This window comes from Rhopilema esculentum, chromosome 6 (genome assembly GCF_057945365.1).
Source record: "Rhopilema esculentum isolate cy_ngs chromosome 6, ASM5794536v1, whole genome shotgun sequence".
NCBI lineage: Eukaryota > Metazoa > Cnidaria > Scyphozoa > Rhizostomeae > Rhizostomatidae > Rhopilema > Rhopilema esculentum.
The window spans coordinates 9377177-9390295 of record NC_142820.1 but is presented as its reverse complement, the minus strand read 5'-3'; the positions used below and the strand labels follow the sequence as shown (position 1 = coordinate 9390295).

The following is a 13119-nucleotide window of genomic DNA, read 5'->3' as shown; positions in this document are numbered from 1 at the left end:
GGTATGATGAGGAGAGAACCAATAAACATGAGGCTATATCTCTGCCGATTCGTAACACACTTGGAGGTATTTCATGATGCTTTTTCAGGCTCTGGGATCCAAATTAAAAAATTCTAAAAATATATTTTTGTGACGTCATCCATTTAGAACTCCATTCACAAGAAAGCATTTTCCTTAATTGCTCTCAACCGCGTTCCTTCCATCTCCCCTCTGCAACACTCTCCCATAGGCAATGGCTCTTTGAGGAAAAAAGATGCCACAACAAACGTACTGCGATCACCTTTTGTACTGTAACTACAGCGGTAAACGTTTTGGAAAAAGGCATAGACAGAGCAGAATTTTAATCTTCACAAGGCCATTTCCCTAGTTTTTTTTAGATTTGACATTTTTTTGACAGTATTGGGGGAGGGAAAGGGGTGCCACTGCAAGAAAGCAACGTAAAACTGGTTATAAAATTAAAAATGAAGGATACTGCCATGAGACTCTTTAAAACAAGCGATTTCAAATAACTATAGTCCTTATCGTTTACAGTTTTTGTGAACGAAGAATGAGTGCTTTACGTTTTTGTTAAAAATCAATAGTCCACTTTACTTGCACCAAACTGGCAGTTTCAAGAGCATTGAAATCAGACAAGTTGCTTGTTTTGTTTTTTGTTTGTATTCTCGGCTGATTTTTCTTGTAATCGCCATGCGCTTTCGACAGATTTCGAAATGTGTATGCAGCCCAATCCATAGTCGCATCAACGAAGTTTCTAGTTCTTATTTTAAAGAGCTCTGACACTTAAATACAGTAATGGAATCCGTGCCAAGAATAGATTCAAAACAGCTGTCATACCGCATTGCAGTTCCTGATGATTTTACTCAGATCGATATGTTACTTCAAAAGCATTTTATTTCGCAGGAGCCAACTGACTTAGCGCTTGGGCTGAATCGATCAACGCCAGGTTATGTTGAGAATCTCCAAGAAGTCATCAGGCATTGCTTGACTCAACCATACACCTTCGTTGCCATAAATGAAGAAAATGAAATCGTCGGGGTACGCTTGAGTAAACTGCATAAACCAAGTCAAAATTCAATTGATGACAGAAAGCTAGAGAATGCTGTTCGAAGTGGATTCTCTGCTTTGGAGATTTTTGAGGTCTACTTGGCAAAATTAGAAGGGGAAGTCGAGAAGCTAATCCCAGCAAATTGTCGTAAGAACATACTGAAATTTTCCATCCTGTGTGTGCACCAGAAATTTCGACGCCTTGGTATCGCAGCCAAATTGGTGGATTTATCTTGTCAAAACGCTCGAAAGCTCAAATTCTGTTGCGTTTTTGCATTGTTAACTGCAAAGGCATCTCAAAACCTTTTCAAGAAGGATGGCTTTGAAGTCTTGCGAGTGATAAAGCATAAAGATTTTGTAGATGAAAACGGAAAGAGATTTTTGAATTGTAACGATGGAACCGACCAAGGACAACTAGTTTTTAAAATACTGCAGTCTTAGATAAAGATAGAACAGCTGAAAATATGCTAAATTTTAATGTCCTTAAGCTTCGATTTCAAATGATCATACCATTAGGCTTTAAAATTATGTATTTATTAAAAAATTATTTTACCTTGCAGTGATGTAAAAATGAAACAAAAGAAAAGAAATTAAAAAATTCTATGTTTTATGTTATTTACAAAACGCTGTAAATGCAGTTTCAAGGCTCTGAACAGGAGGTTCTAAAGCTATTACATTGTCAAATTGATGAAAATGAGCAACGAGTCACGTGATATCAAATATGCTGAGACTGATTGAAATTATCAGTCCATGAGTATCCAAACGAAGTGAAATCTGTTTATCTTGTGTCTTACCTTGCCGAAACTAAACACAATCGTTACTCAAAGAACCCTGAGGTAGTAATCTTCTGGTTCAACAGAGTGGTATTTGAGTGTAATTTATCCCCTTCCTCCTAAACTGTGTTTTGAGACAGACATGCATATTGCAAACAACCTGCGAGATATTTTATCATGCAAAAGATAAGAAGTCAAAACCACAAAGTCTGATCGACAAAGTTCATACTGGGCCTTAGCACACATTCGAGACCCGCCGTCTCTTTAGTCTATATAGGTAGTCAGAGTCAATCTTCTTGCTTCCATCCCGGACTGCAGTTTTCCACACCACACGGTCAGACGCCATTGCATCCCAGTTTTCTAGGGGGATGCCTATTTCCATGGGATCCCCCTTGGCACAGTCATTGAACCTCAGTTTGAGCCATCCTCTCTGTCTTGACCCGCTACTTAGCTTACAATAGAAGATGTCTTTCGGCAGCTGCCTGTCTTCTAACCAATGTAGGTGCCCCAGCCATCTCATTCTCCTAGATTTCAAGATGTGGAACATTTAATGGCTTCCTGTGCGGGCCAGAAGCTCCTCGTTGGTCAGGCCCATAGTCAAGAGGTGGCATGGGTTGGCGATGCAATTCCTGGAACCTAAGAATTGTTTGCCACCCTGAGAAATTGGTCTTTGAGTTTTTTAGTGGGTTATTTTCGTCGTTTTGTTGGATTGTTATGGCATTTGAGTCAAGCCAACACTGACAGAAGGAATTATTTAGATCGGAATCTACTTTGTCCAATGTAGGACTTAAAATAGTGCTTGGTGCTCAAAAAATTAAAAAAATCTTCCCATGCTGAAAAAAAATTTTTAGGAAATGTTTGAATATTTTAAATCATGTCATTTTTTCATTTTAAATTCTTTATACAGAAAATTTCTTCAGCTTAAAACTAAATACCAAATAAGAAAATAAATACCTTAACAGCATTAATATAATTTATATACAGTTAAAGCTAAATTATGCACAGTAATCTATCTTATAGCAGCTGCTCTTCCAGGGAGTCGTGTTTTATGTTGTGTTCAGCTCGTATAATAACTTTTAAATTGCTTTTTGAATTTTTCATAAGTGTAGAGAGTTCTCTGATATTGATGGGAATGTCGTTCCAGGCCTTTAGAGCCGAATAGTGAAAGCCTTTCTTGACGTATTCAAGGTTATTTCTTGGGGTTTGTAGTTCCCTGCAGGTCTAGTTTAAGAAGCGATGACCGTCGCTTGGCTAAAATATTACTGCATCGGAATGGGATGTTAATTTTTGCAAAGTGCATGCTCATGGACATTCTATAAAGCCAATAAACATAATGGTAAAGCAGCTTCAATCGTCCAATGGAAATCGTGTCACAGCACTGTCTTTAGTTAAAGCAATGAGACAAGACCTTCAGTAGTGATGTAAAAACTCGACTGAGAACCAATGCTTGAGATGGTTGCGGAGTTTTCTTGGTAAATGTGCTAAAAAATGGCACCTGATCGAGGTGGAGTCGATACGTGCATTATTAAAGGTAGATTTCCCTCAGCAACATTCCATGAAGACAGAGAGGGAATGCAATCCTGCATCACTGTCATTTGGAAGTAAAATTTTGACGGAAGACATAACATTTGAAAGTTTTCTAGTTTAATGGAAGTTAAGTTGTTTAATTGCTGAAGATATGTTACAGGCTTTTGGCTTGTTTGTTTCCACTAACGAGGGACAGATCAGTACTGGTAGCGGAGCCCAGATAGCAGAATTTGTCGACTACATTTAACTCCTGGTTTTCCACTTGGATTGTTGAGCTGTTGGCAGTTGAGTGATTCAAAGCAATCAGTTCTTTGTTGTGATGATAAGGGAGAGGTTTGCACAGGCGGCGCTGAATCGGTCCATAAGATGTTGCAGGCCTTCCGGACTGTGGGAGACGAAGACGGCTCTCGCACAAGAACTCGGCGCATTTTCGTTTTGGCACAAAGCCTGGACGAGTTGACCATCTGACCTTGTGTGAAGGTAGATGGTGGGATTTTTGAAGTACCAAAAATCTCGTCCATTTTTTGAGAAGGCATTTGCCTCTCGATTCTCTGCACGCCAATAGGCCTTTCTCCTATCGAATTGTCATAAACTAGTTCCGCAGCAATGCATGTTATGAAATAGGCAATGGCTCTTTGAGGAAAAAATGCCACAACGTGCGTGCTGCGATCACCTTTTGTACTGTAACTACAGCGATAAACGTTTTGAAAAAAGGCATAGACAGAGCAGAATTTGGATTTTCACAAGGCCATGTCCCTAGTTTTTTCTTAGATTTTACATTTCCTTGACAGTATTGGGGGAGGAAAAGGGGTGCCACTGCAAGAAAGCAACGTAAAACTGGTTATAAAATTACAAATGAAGGATACTGCCATAGAAACTCTTAAAAACAAGAGATTTCAAATATCTATTTTCCTTATCGTTGACAGTTTTTGTGAACGAAGAATGAGTGCTTTACGTTTTTGTTAAAAATCAATAGCCCACTTTACTTGCACCAAACTGGCAGTTTCAAGAGCATTGAAATCAGACAAGTTGCTTGAATTGTTTTCTGTTTGTATTCTCGGCTGATTTGTCTTGTAATCGCCATGCGCTTTCGACAGATTGCGAAATGTGAATGCAGCCCAATCCATAGTCGCATCAACGAATTTTCTAGTTCTTATTTTAAAGAGCTCTGACACTGAAATACAGTAATGGAATCCATTCCAAGAATATATTCAAAACAGCTGTCATACCGCATTGCAGTTCCTGATGATTTTACTCAGATCGATTTGCTACTTCAACAGCATTTTATTTCGCAGGAGCCAACGGCTGTAGCGCTTCATCTAAATCGATCAACGCCAGGTTATGTCGAGTTGCTTCAAGAAATCACCACAGAATGTTTGACTCAACCGTACAGCTTCGTTGCCATAAATGAAGAAAATGAAATTGTCGGGGTAAGCATGAATAAAATGAGTCATAAGCCCAGTCAAAATGCAATGGATGATTGGAAGCTAGAGAATCCTGTTCGAAGCGGACTCTCCGCTTTGGAAATTTTGGAGGTCTACTTGGCAAAACTTGGAGAGGACGTCGAGAAGCTAATCGCAGCAGATAGTTGTCAGAACATATTGAAGATTTCCATCCTGTGTGTGCACCGGAAATTCCAACGTCTTGGCATCGCGGCCAAATTGGTGGACTTGTCAATTAAAAATGACCGAGTATTCAATTTCTGTTGTGTGTTTGCAGAGGCAATTGCCAAGGCCTCCCAAAACCTTTTCAAGAAGAATTGCTTTGACGTCTTTCGTTTGATAAATCATAAAGATTTTGTAGATGAAAATGGAAAGAGATTGTTGAACTGTAACGATGGAACCGACCAAGGACATTTAGTTTTTAAAATAATTCAGCCTTAGATATAACTTAAATAGTGTTTGAGCAATTAGGCTCTGGTTTTAATATACAAACTTTGTCCATCGATGATAAATCAGGGTAATAGCGTGACTCTATGCACGCCAACTAGTGACGATCTATCTAATGACATTATCAATTATGTTCATTTGTTGTTATACTAATTATTGTTAAGTAACATAATATCGTATATCTTCTTTTGGGATCTTTATATTAAGATAATTGTCGAAGAATGACGGATGTAACAAGTCGTGTATTTCTTACAAGTCCCTTTTAAATCCAACAAAAAGGTTCGTTATAGCAGATTTTTGGAAGTTTCTGCGTTGTAGATTAGACCTAGTTTAAAGGTCGCATTTCTGCCGCATCGAATTAAATTAAAGAGGATAGAAAAACTAGATGTCAATTTAATGCGACACAAATGCGACCTTCAAATCCATTGCTGCATTAAATAATTAAATGCGACGGTAGTTCACGAGGCTTGTCGCATAAAACGACAGTAGGGCGACTGGCTTTAAAGGTCGCTTTCTGTCGCGTCGAATTAAATTAACCAAAGGTGTGTTCCAGATATTAGCAGCAGCTTACATTATTTCCAACCAATTGCACAAGCGTGAAATACAGTGGCGGCTCGTGGGGTAAATTTTTGGTGGGGCTGATGACGTAATATTCGAAATCTAAAGCCATAGACACGGAACGCCAAGAATGATAAACAGCCTTCCCCTTTCCATTCTTTACTCTTTCAATTTCTTTACCTCTAATCAACAAGGCTGTCATCATCTTGAAAGTTTTGATTGAAAAAAAACAAGTGCCACTATTAAAGGTAATGTGTCCATATAAAAGGACTGCGTATACCCAACTTGTCAAGCCACCCATCAAAGTAACAGTTTGCGATTGGTTAGTATTCTTGCGATGCAAAACTGCTCACACGAAAAGCTAACCTCGCAGCAGGATAAATAAACAGAACGACCGTAATGACTGGGGCGATGACATGAAAAATCACATGTTTTTAAAAACCCCCGCAGAGTCGCTTGCTATAGCTGGACACATTACCTTTAAGTATTGTTACTTTAAAAGTTGGCTAAGGCAGTTAAACGGCTAAACAGTATAGTTCGATTGATGATCACTGTACTGTTCCCAATTTTCGTCTTAGGTAAAGATCTTCAAATGTTCGAACTCTTTCTTTTTTCTTGATGCTCGCATCTTCCATGTTCTCAAGTTGGTTTTGGATATTTCGTCAAATATTCTCTGCTTTATCAATGTTTACTTGAAAGTCCTTTAAGATATTTTGGAGATCGGACCATTCTTTGATCGACGTGAGATCTTTGTTTTCTTTAGACACTGCTTGGGCAAACTGAACATGCCGTTCACTTGTTTTTTTAAATGCGCCAGTCACTTCACTCATTTGTCATTGTCTGCACATCTATGCGTACTTCTAACCCATAACTGGGGAGTAGATTGTGAAATACCTCTTCCTCGCGCCAGACCACCGTTGATCTTTAACTATAGCTATTCAAAGTGTCATATCATTTTTACAAATTCTGAGATGTTCTATAGTGGTAACCAGGGCCGGTCCCATTTGGGGGGTGTGGTGTGGGGATTGGGGGGTGTGGGGAGGTGTAACACCCCCCGAAGAATAGGAATTTGTTTTTCAGTCGGTAAAATTGGAATTTAGTCGGTAAAATGGGGATTTTGACTGGTAAGTAATCCTTTTAAATGTTCAGACGAAAAAACTGTCTTTCATGTAATCTTTAAAAAAATTCAAAAATATTAAAAAGATCTGCAGTACAATTTTTCCGTTTTATTGTTCATTGCCACATCATCTCTGACACCTTCAATCGGTTGATTTATTAACATTGCATTGTATACCCGGAATGATATATACACACAGTGTTATATCCGGGAAGCAGCAATACCGCTGCGCTGGATTTTGCAAAAACAGATTCTGCTGCAAGCAGCTCTGCGGGGGTTCGAAGAAACATGTGATTTTTCATATCATCACCCCGGCCATTACGGTCATTTTGTGTATTTACCCTGCTGCGAAGTTTGCGTTTAATGTGAGCAGTTTTGCATCGCAAGAATACTGATCAATCACAAGCCGTTATTTTGATATTACGCAGCCCTTTTATATGGACACGTTGCCTTTAAGGATACACTGATTGGGAGAAATTATATAACGAACCTGAGAATTATATGGTGGAAATTCAGGTAACTAGAAAAGTTTACTTCTGCCTGTGCCGTGGCAGAGCTTGCAAGGATGGCAGAGCTTGCAACTTACGTCACAATACTTATCAACCAATGGCTGCTTAGAACTAGACCTTCCAATTTGTCACGGGACTGTGACGTTAAAGACAGCACCATTCTTTTGTCCTTATTCCGGGGGTCTGTTCTTACAGCGAGAATATGTAAACAAATGACTTCGAACTTGAGAATACAATAGTGAAACTCAGAATAAATTGCCATTGCGCTGAATTTTGTAGTTATACAACAACACCAATAGACGTGAACGGACGTAAACCGCTCTCTTGCGAAAATTCAAGGAAAAATTTATACAGACAGAGTGATCTCAGTTTTAAGAATTCAAAGTCTTTTTTAAGAATTCATTTAGGCCCTTCCTCTTAACGAGATGTTCGTCGTTTATAGACTAGAAAACCTATTCTGCTGTATTATAATGCCGATCCAAGCTGAGAAGGTTGAGAAATGTCATTTCCCCCACTGCAGAAAAAGGCTTCAAATAACCAATATAAAGTGATAACTAGGAAGAGGGCAGAGAGATGGATTGTCGCTCTATATTAATTTTCCAAAGGAATGAGTATTTTATAATTTTCAAAGAATTTTAGGATTCACAGTTAGAAGCTGCCTAAAATGTCCCTGCTTTTGAAGGCGGTCTATTAACATTCTGTATTTATTTTATACTTTTAAAGAGAAAGACCCCTAACCCGAGAAGCAAAACAATTAATACATGTAAGAAATTCTCCCAGAATATATTCTCAAGGAGTAGTTTATTCTCCATATAGTTTTTAAAAATGATCCAAATAACTGTAGACCCCAATTTTCGACCATATGTCACAAAATCATGTCGCTTGCAATTAGAGCAAGCAAAATGTAGCAATTTAATTGCAAATTTATTTGATTATAATAACAAATAAGTTTTGCGGTATCAATGCTCACAAAATTTGCGAATTGTAAAGAAATTTATCGGCTAAGAACGCTTGGCATTAGCTGAATTTAGGGAAAAGTGGGGCAAAAAAGTCAGAGAAAGCACCTTGCAAGCTATTTCTCGGACATATTTAGAAATTTAGAATAAGAAGCAAAGCGATTTTTTACGGCAGAGCCTTTCAACAACTAAATTTTAGGCCATATCAGTCAAATTTTTACGCTTGGTATCAGAACCTAAGAAGTCGGGAAGGGAAACGAATGTAATCAAATATCCTCCCATATTCTTGGGTTCTGGTACACAGAGTATCAGTGGCGTAGATAGGAAATTTCATAGAAGGGGCAAAAGACTGAAATTTTCCGACAAAAATCTAACAAACATTTTAATCCCGCTATCTAGAACTCGCACGGGAAATGAAAATATAAATGAAAATATGAAAACATAGCGGGACTAGATATGGGGACCTGAGGTTTTTTTTATCAACAAGGGGCTATCTGTATTAAAAAGTAGAATATGAACCAAGCAAAAAATGGCTCATTTATCTCAAAAGCTTTCTTAATCATCAAGCTGAACTAAAGTAAGTCTATTAATGAAGTTTGCTATATATTTTGGAGTGCTTCTTCAAGGGAAAATGGCAAAGGACAATGGTTTGATGTCTATTGCTGGTGTCAAAGTAGCAGTAACAGAAGAAATACTCATTATAAACACAACAGAATTCAAGTGAATTCTTATATCCAAGTCAGGGGTGTCATCGAATGGGGGGGGGGGTCGGGGGGTGCGATACCCCTAAAACTTTATCCATCGGCACATAAATGACAAAAGAGGCAATTTTTGAACTCTTCATGTCACCTTTTTGCAACAATTGTAGCGTGTTAGCTTTTCTGTAATAGTTGAACTTTCAAAGTATGGCATTAAAGTATGAACTTTAAAAGAGGAACGCATAAAAGCAGCATAAAAGAGTATTTATCTTTTGACAACAGCCTCAAAGAGTGAGACACGCCTTTTTTGTCGGGAAAAACTAATTCTTAACCCCTAAAAAAATTTTTTGGCTTCGCCCCTGATCCAAGTGTACCACGTTTATCATTCTATTTGACTATTATAGGACATTCACCAAAAGGAAAGACAGATAGATTTGCAAAGACAACCTTCTTTCTCAGGGCAGATAAAGATTGTAACCGTAAAGATTGTCCTCTCAAAATGTAACACTTAAATAAAAGTAGAAAACCATGTTATATTTCCGACAAGATAAGAAGTTTTCCGACAAAATAGCTGTTTAGCTTTACAAGGCGTTTTTTGCAGGGATGTTTCAAAAATCAGGCACGGAGCCGCTGGGGGCTGAGAGCCGACGCCCCCTATATTTCTCCAAAATAAATTGTTTTACCGTTTTTCCTATTATTTTTTAAAACAGAGTCTCAAATAAAATAAGAATAAACTGTTTAAATAGTGCTGATTTTACTGACTTATTTACGTTAAATTCTATTTGTTGTCTATCATTTTATTATGCATCAATTTAGTAAATCAATTTCTGTATCATCGCACTATTTTCATTTTGGATGTATATTGAAACACTTAAGACAAAAAAGATGCACATTTCTGTTTAGTAATTGAAACTCTCCCGCAATACTTCATAAAAAATCCAATTGATCTCCCCATCAGAGACCACGAAAGGGGGGGGGGCTACGGGGGCTTTAGCCTCCTTAATAATTTCCAAAATGTACTTAAAATTGCGCCAAAAATCGTCCTGCTCTTGGTTTTTAGAAAGTTTAGCCCCCCAAATGTTTTAGCCCCCTTAATCTGAATTATGCTCCACAGCTCTTACTTCCCACCATATAATGGCAATTTTTTCATTCTTTCCCCAAGGTCTATCACTAGAGTTTAAGCATGAGCCCTCCCCCCCCCTAACTTTTCCCATTAAACAATAATCAGTGTTTTCTGAAAAACGAGATTAGGCAAAGTTGTTGCAATGTCATACCTTTGCTTATCGTTTCTGGAGCTATACTGCTTCATTCACTTGTTTTTATTCTTTAAAATCAAATCTTCGAACAATATCTTCTATCACTAACATACAAATTGTGATTGTTTTCAAATGCTAATGACATTTTTCTATCAAGAAATTTTGCGTTTTACATAGCGAAATTTTGCGATTCCGTTTTCGTTTTACATCGAGTAAATTTTTTTCTAGTGCTATTTTTCATTTCTAAATGCCTTGTCGACATTTTATGCAGCACTTTTGATAAAATGCCCTCTTTAACAAATCCACATATTCTACGATTATAGATCCACAAATTTAACAACTCCACAAAGTGAGTCAAATCCACACTTATTGTAGGCCTTGGTTGTTGGCAGTGCATCGAATATGAGTGGCAAAGCTAAGGCTCTGAAAATTCGCTAAACATCTATGTCCCTGCCACAAATATTTATTCAATATGGATGTACATCACACTTTTGCAGAAAGCGAGACAATGAGAATTGGACTTGGTGTAGATCAAGGTCTCGCTCTACAATTTCATCATTTCATCAAGACAAGCCCCAAAAGGCAAAAAAGTACAACATAAATCGTCATTTAGGCTAAATTCAAAAGCACAGCCATATTCAAAAGCAGAAAGAGAAACGCATTGGCAGCAGGGCGACATTTGGAATTTACATGCCCCATACTTTTTGGGAAAACATGAAAGCATTTGTTTTGAGTTTTAAATTTTCTCTTGGCCCTCAACTTGCAAACTTGCTCGAAGTCCGTGAAAAATGATGTATGTTGATTGTGTTTTGAATTTAGTTTCCCATTCAGCAACATCATCTCAGCACCCTCGGGACTGTGGTGCATAAAAACATAACTTGAAAATGGCTTTGAAAATAGCAAACAACAGTGTCAGACGAAAAGCTTAAGTTTACTCAAATTTTTGCTTTTTTCAAAGCCATTTTCAAGTTTTCTACCACCAAAAATAATTCCGTAATACCATTGGCATAGGCGCAGACGTATATTTTTTTCCAGGGCGGGGGGGGGGGGGGGGGAGTCAACAATTAATTGCAATTGCTAATAGAGGCTGCCGACAGCAGAGGGTAGAAAAAGGCCTAGCTGAGGTGATTATCTTGGGAATTTTTCATTATATTTATTATTTGATCTTGATTAAATCTCTTGAGATAATGTTTATGCATGAAACCAAGAATATGAAAAATTAGTGTCATAAATTGATAACCAGCTTCCCTACTCCCCATATCGATAAAATACGATTTATTTTATGTTTCTGTCATGGCATAGATTCTTATTACTTTCAAAGGAAAATCGAAAACTATTCAGCAAAGTGTGATGTTCTGATAAAAATTTTTGCTGAGATCAAAATGCCAATTAGATAGTTAACCTCAATTTATATAGACTTTTTCAATCAGTTTTTGGGAAATATTATATGATTAGATGTGTTGAGTATAATCCATAAAAATGTGGACGATAAAATTTTGTCGGGCAAAAAACTTAAGCCTCCTCTATCTGAACTCGACCTGTACGCCTATGCTTAACTTTTAACTATTTCATGATCATTGAACTGGTTTTCATCATAAATATTATTTTGCTTTTGGTAATATCAGCTATTACGAGAGACTTAAATCAAAGATTGTTGTGATCCAAATGATAATCATAGAACTTAAAGTTGAAAGTATTGGTAGAACTAGTAAAACTATTGGTTTATTGAGAGAATGGATATATCATTTTACTTCAGATTTGCACCGTTTGCCGTCATTAGACTATGCCAGTGTGTTTTTCGCACTTTAATCGACTGTTTATGTTTTTGTTCATATTTGCTTGTTACTGAGGGGCCCCAACTGTTAATGACTCGACGCTTTTTTGCCTTTCGAGGCAAGGGGAGGTGGTTGGGGCAACAGAGGGCTGGTTTCTTTGGACAGATCCATGGATGTCAGAGGGAGCCACCAATTTAAGCAAAATCCACGCCAATGTTTCAATCAGGTCAGTAAAGTAAGCTTTGAGAACAAAACATTTGAACGGGTACTTATAAATCTTTGTCTGTCCAATTGGAGAGTCAAATTTTTTGAATGAAAACTGCATTTTGGACCTTATCTGGGCGTCTCGATTTTGGATGAAGAGGGGCTCTATACCCTTTCCCCCTACTTAGAATGAAACTATTTTTAAATCATATGAGCTTTAGAAACTAGCTTTATTACTTTCGAGAAAATAACTTACAAAATGTTAGAGTGCCTTTCTTTCTACCTTTTCCTAAAAAATCACTTTTTGCTCAGCAGAAAAATGGGGGGGGGGGAGGGGGTTTTATTGTACAGCAAATTATATCGCAGAAATCGTATTGGCAATGGTCTTCGAATTACCTTTTAGTGAAAATAACAATTTGTGACTTTCATATTCAAACAGCTCAGATATTAAAGCTTTATCTCAGATAATATTTAGATAAATTTTAAGTTTTATGAGATTTCGCGGAAATAAACTCGCAAATTGTACATTTTAGGAAATTTAGCAGAATAGACTTTCGCGAATTTCATCAAAAAACGCGAAAAACAGATATGCAATTTTGTAAACATCATCATTTACGTGAGGTTTACAAGATTTTCATAGATTCTGTGTGCGAGAAATTATTTGATATGCGCCCATTTGATTCTAATGTGTTCTATCAATATTGAAATTTCAGCACGCACAGGGGTGTTGCCAGCAAAAAGACAAGGCTGGGAACACCTTTTTGCGTCCCATAAAGCAACTAGAACAAATTGGAAACACTCTCCTTAGTTTTT

The 13119-nt window shown here is 37.5% G+C and overlaps 3 protein-coding genes across 3 annotated transcripts in view; all 3 read left to right on the top strand.

Moving 5' to 3' along the window:
• The first annotated feature begins 792 nt into the window (after positions 1-792).
• LOC135686285 (arylalkylamine N-acetyltransferase 1-like) lies at positions 793-1485 on the top strand. The gene has a single exon (XM_065202486.2). It carries the CDS (start codon positions 793-795, stop codon positions 1483-1485), a length of 693 nt encoding a protein of 230 aa, XP_065058558.2.
• A 3046-nt stretch (positions 1486-4531) lies between these two features.
• LOC135686283 (uncharacterized) lies at positions 4532-5227 on the top strand. Its single transcript, XM_065202485.2, has one exon. It carries the CDS (start codon positions 4532-4534, stop codon positions 5225-5227), a length of 696 nt encoding a protein of 231 aa, XP_065058557.2.
• A 1807-nt stretch (positions 5228-7034) lies between these two features.
• LOC135686790 (uncharacterized) overlaps positions 7035-13119 on the top strand; it is a 43520-nt gene continuing 37435 nt past the window's right edge. The window contains exon 1 of the mRNA XM_089108846.1: positions 7035-7424. The gene's annotated coding sequence lies outside the window, so the exon portion shown is untranslated. The remainder of the gene's footprint in view (positions 7425-13119) is intronic.

What these genes read in the sequence shown, in the direction of transcription:
- LOC135686285 (XM_065202486.2), top strand. Translation starts at nt 793, where the DNA reads ATGGAATCCGTGCCAAGAATAGATTCAAAACAGCTGTCATACCGCATT.
- LOC135686283 (XM_065202485.2), top strand. Translation starts at nt 4,532, where the DNA reads ATGGAATCCATTCCAAGAATATATTCAAAACAGCTGTCATACCGCATT.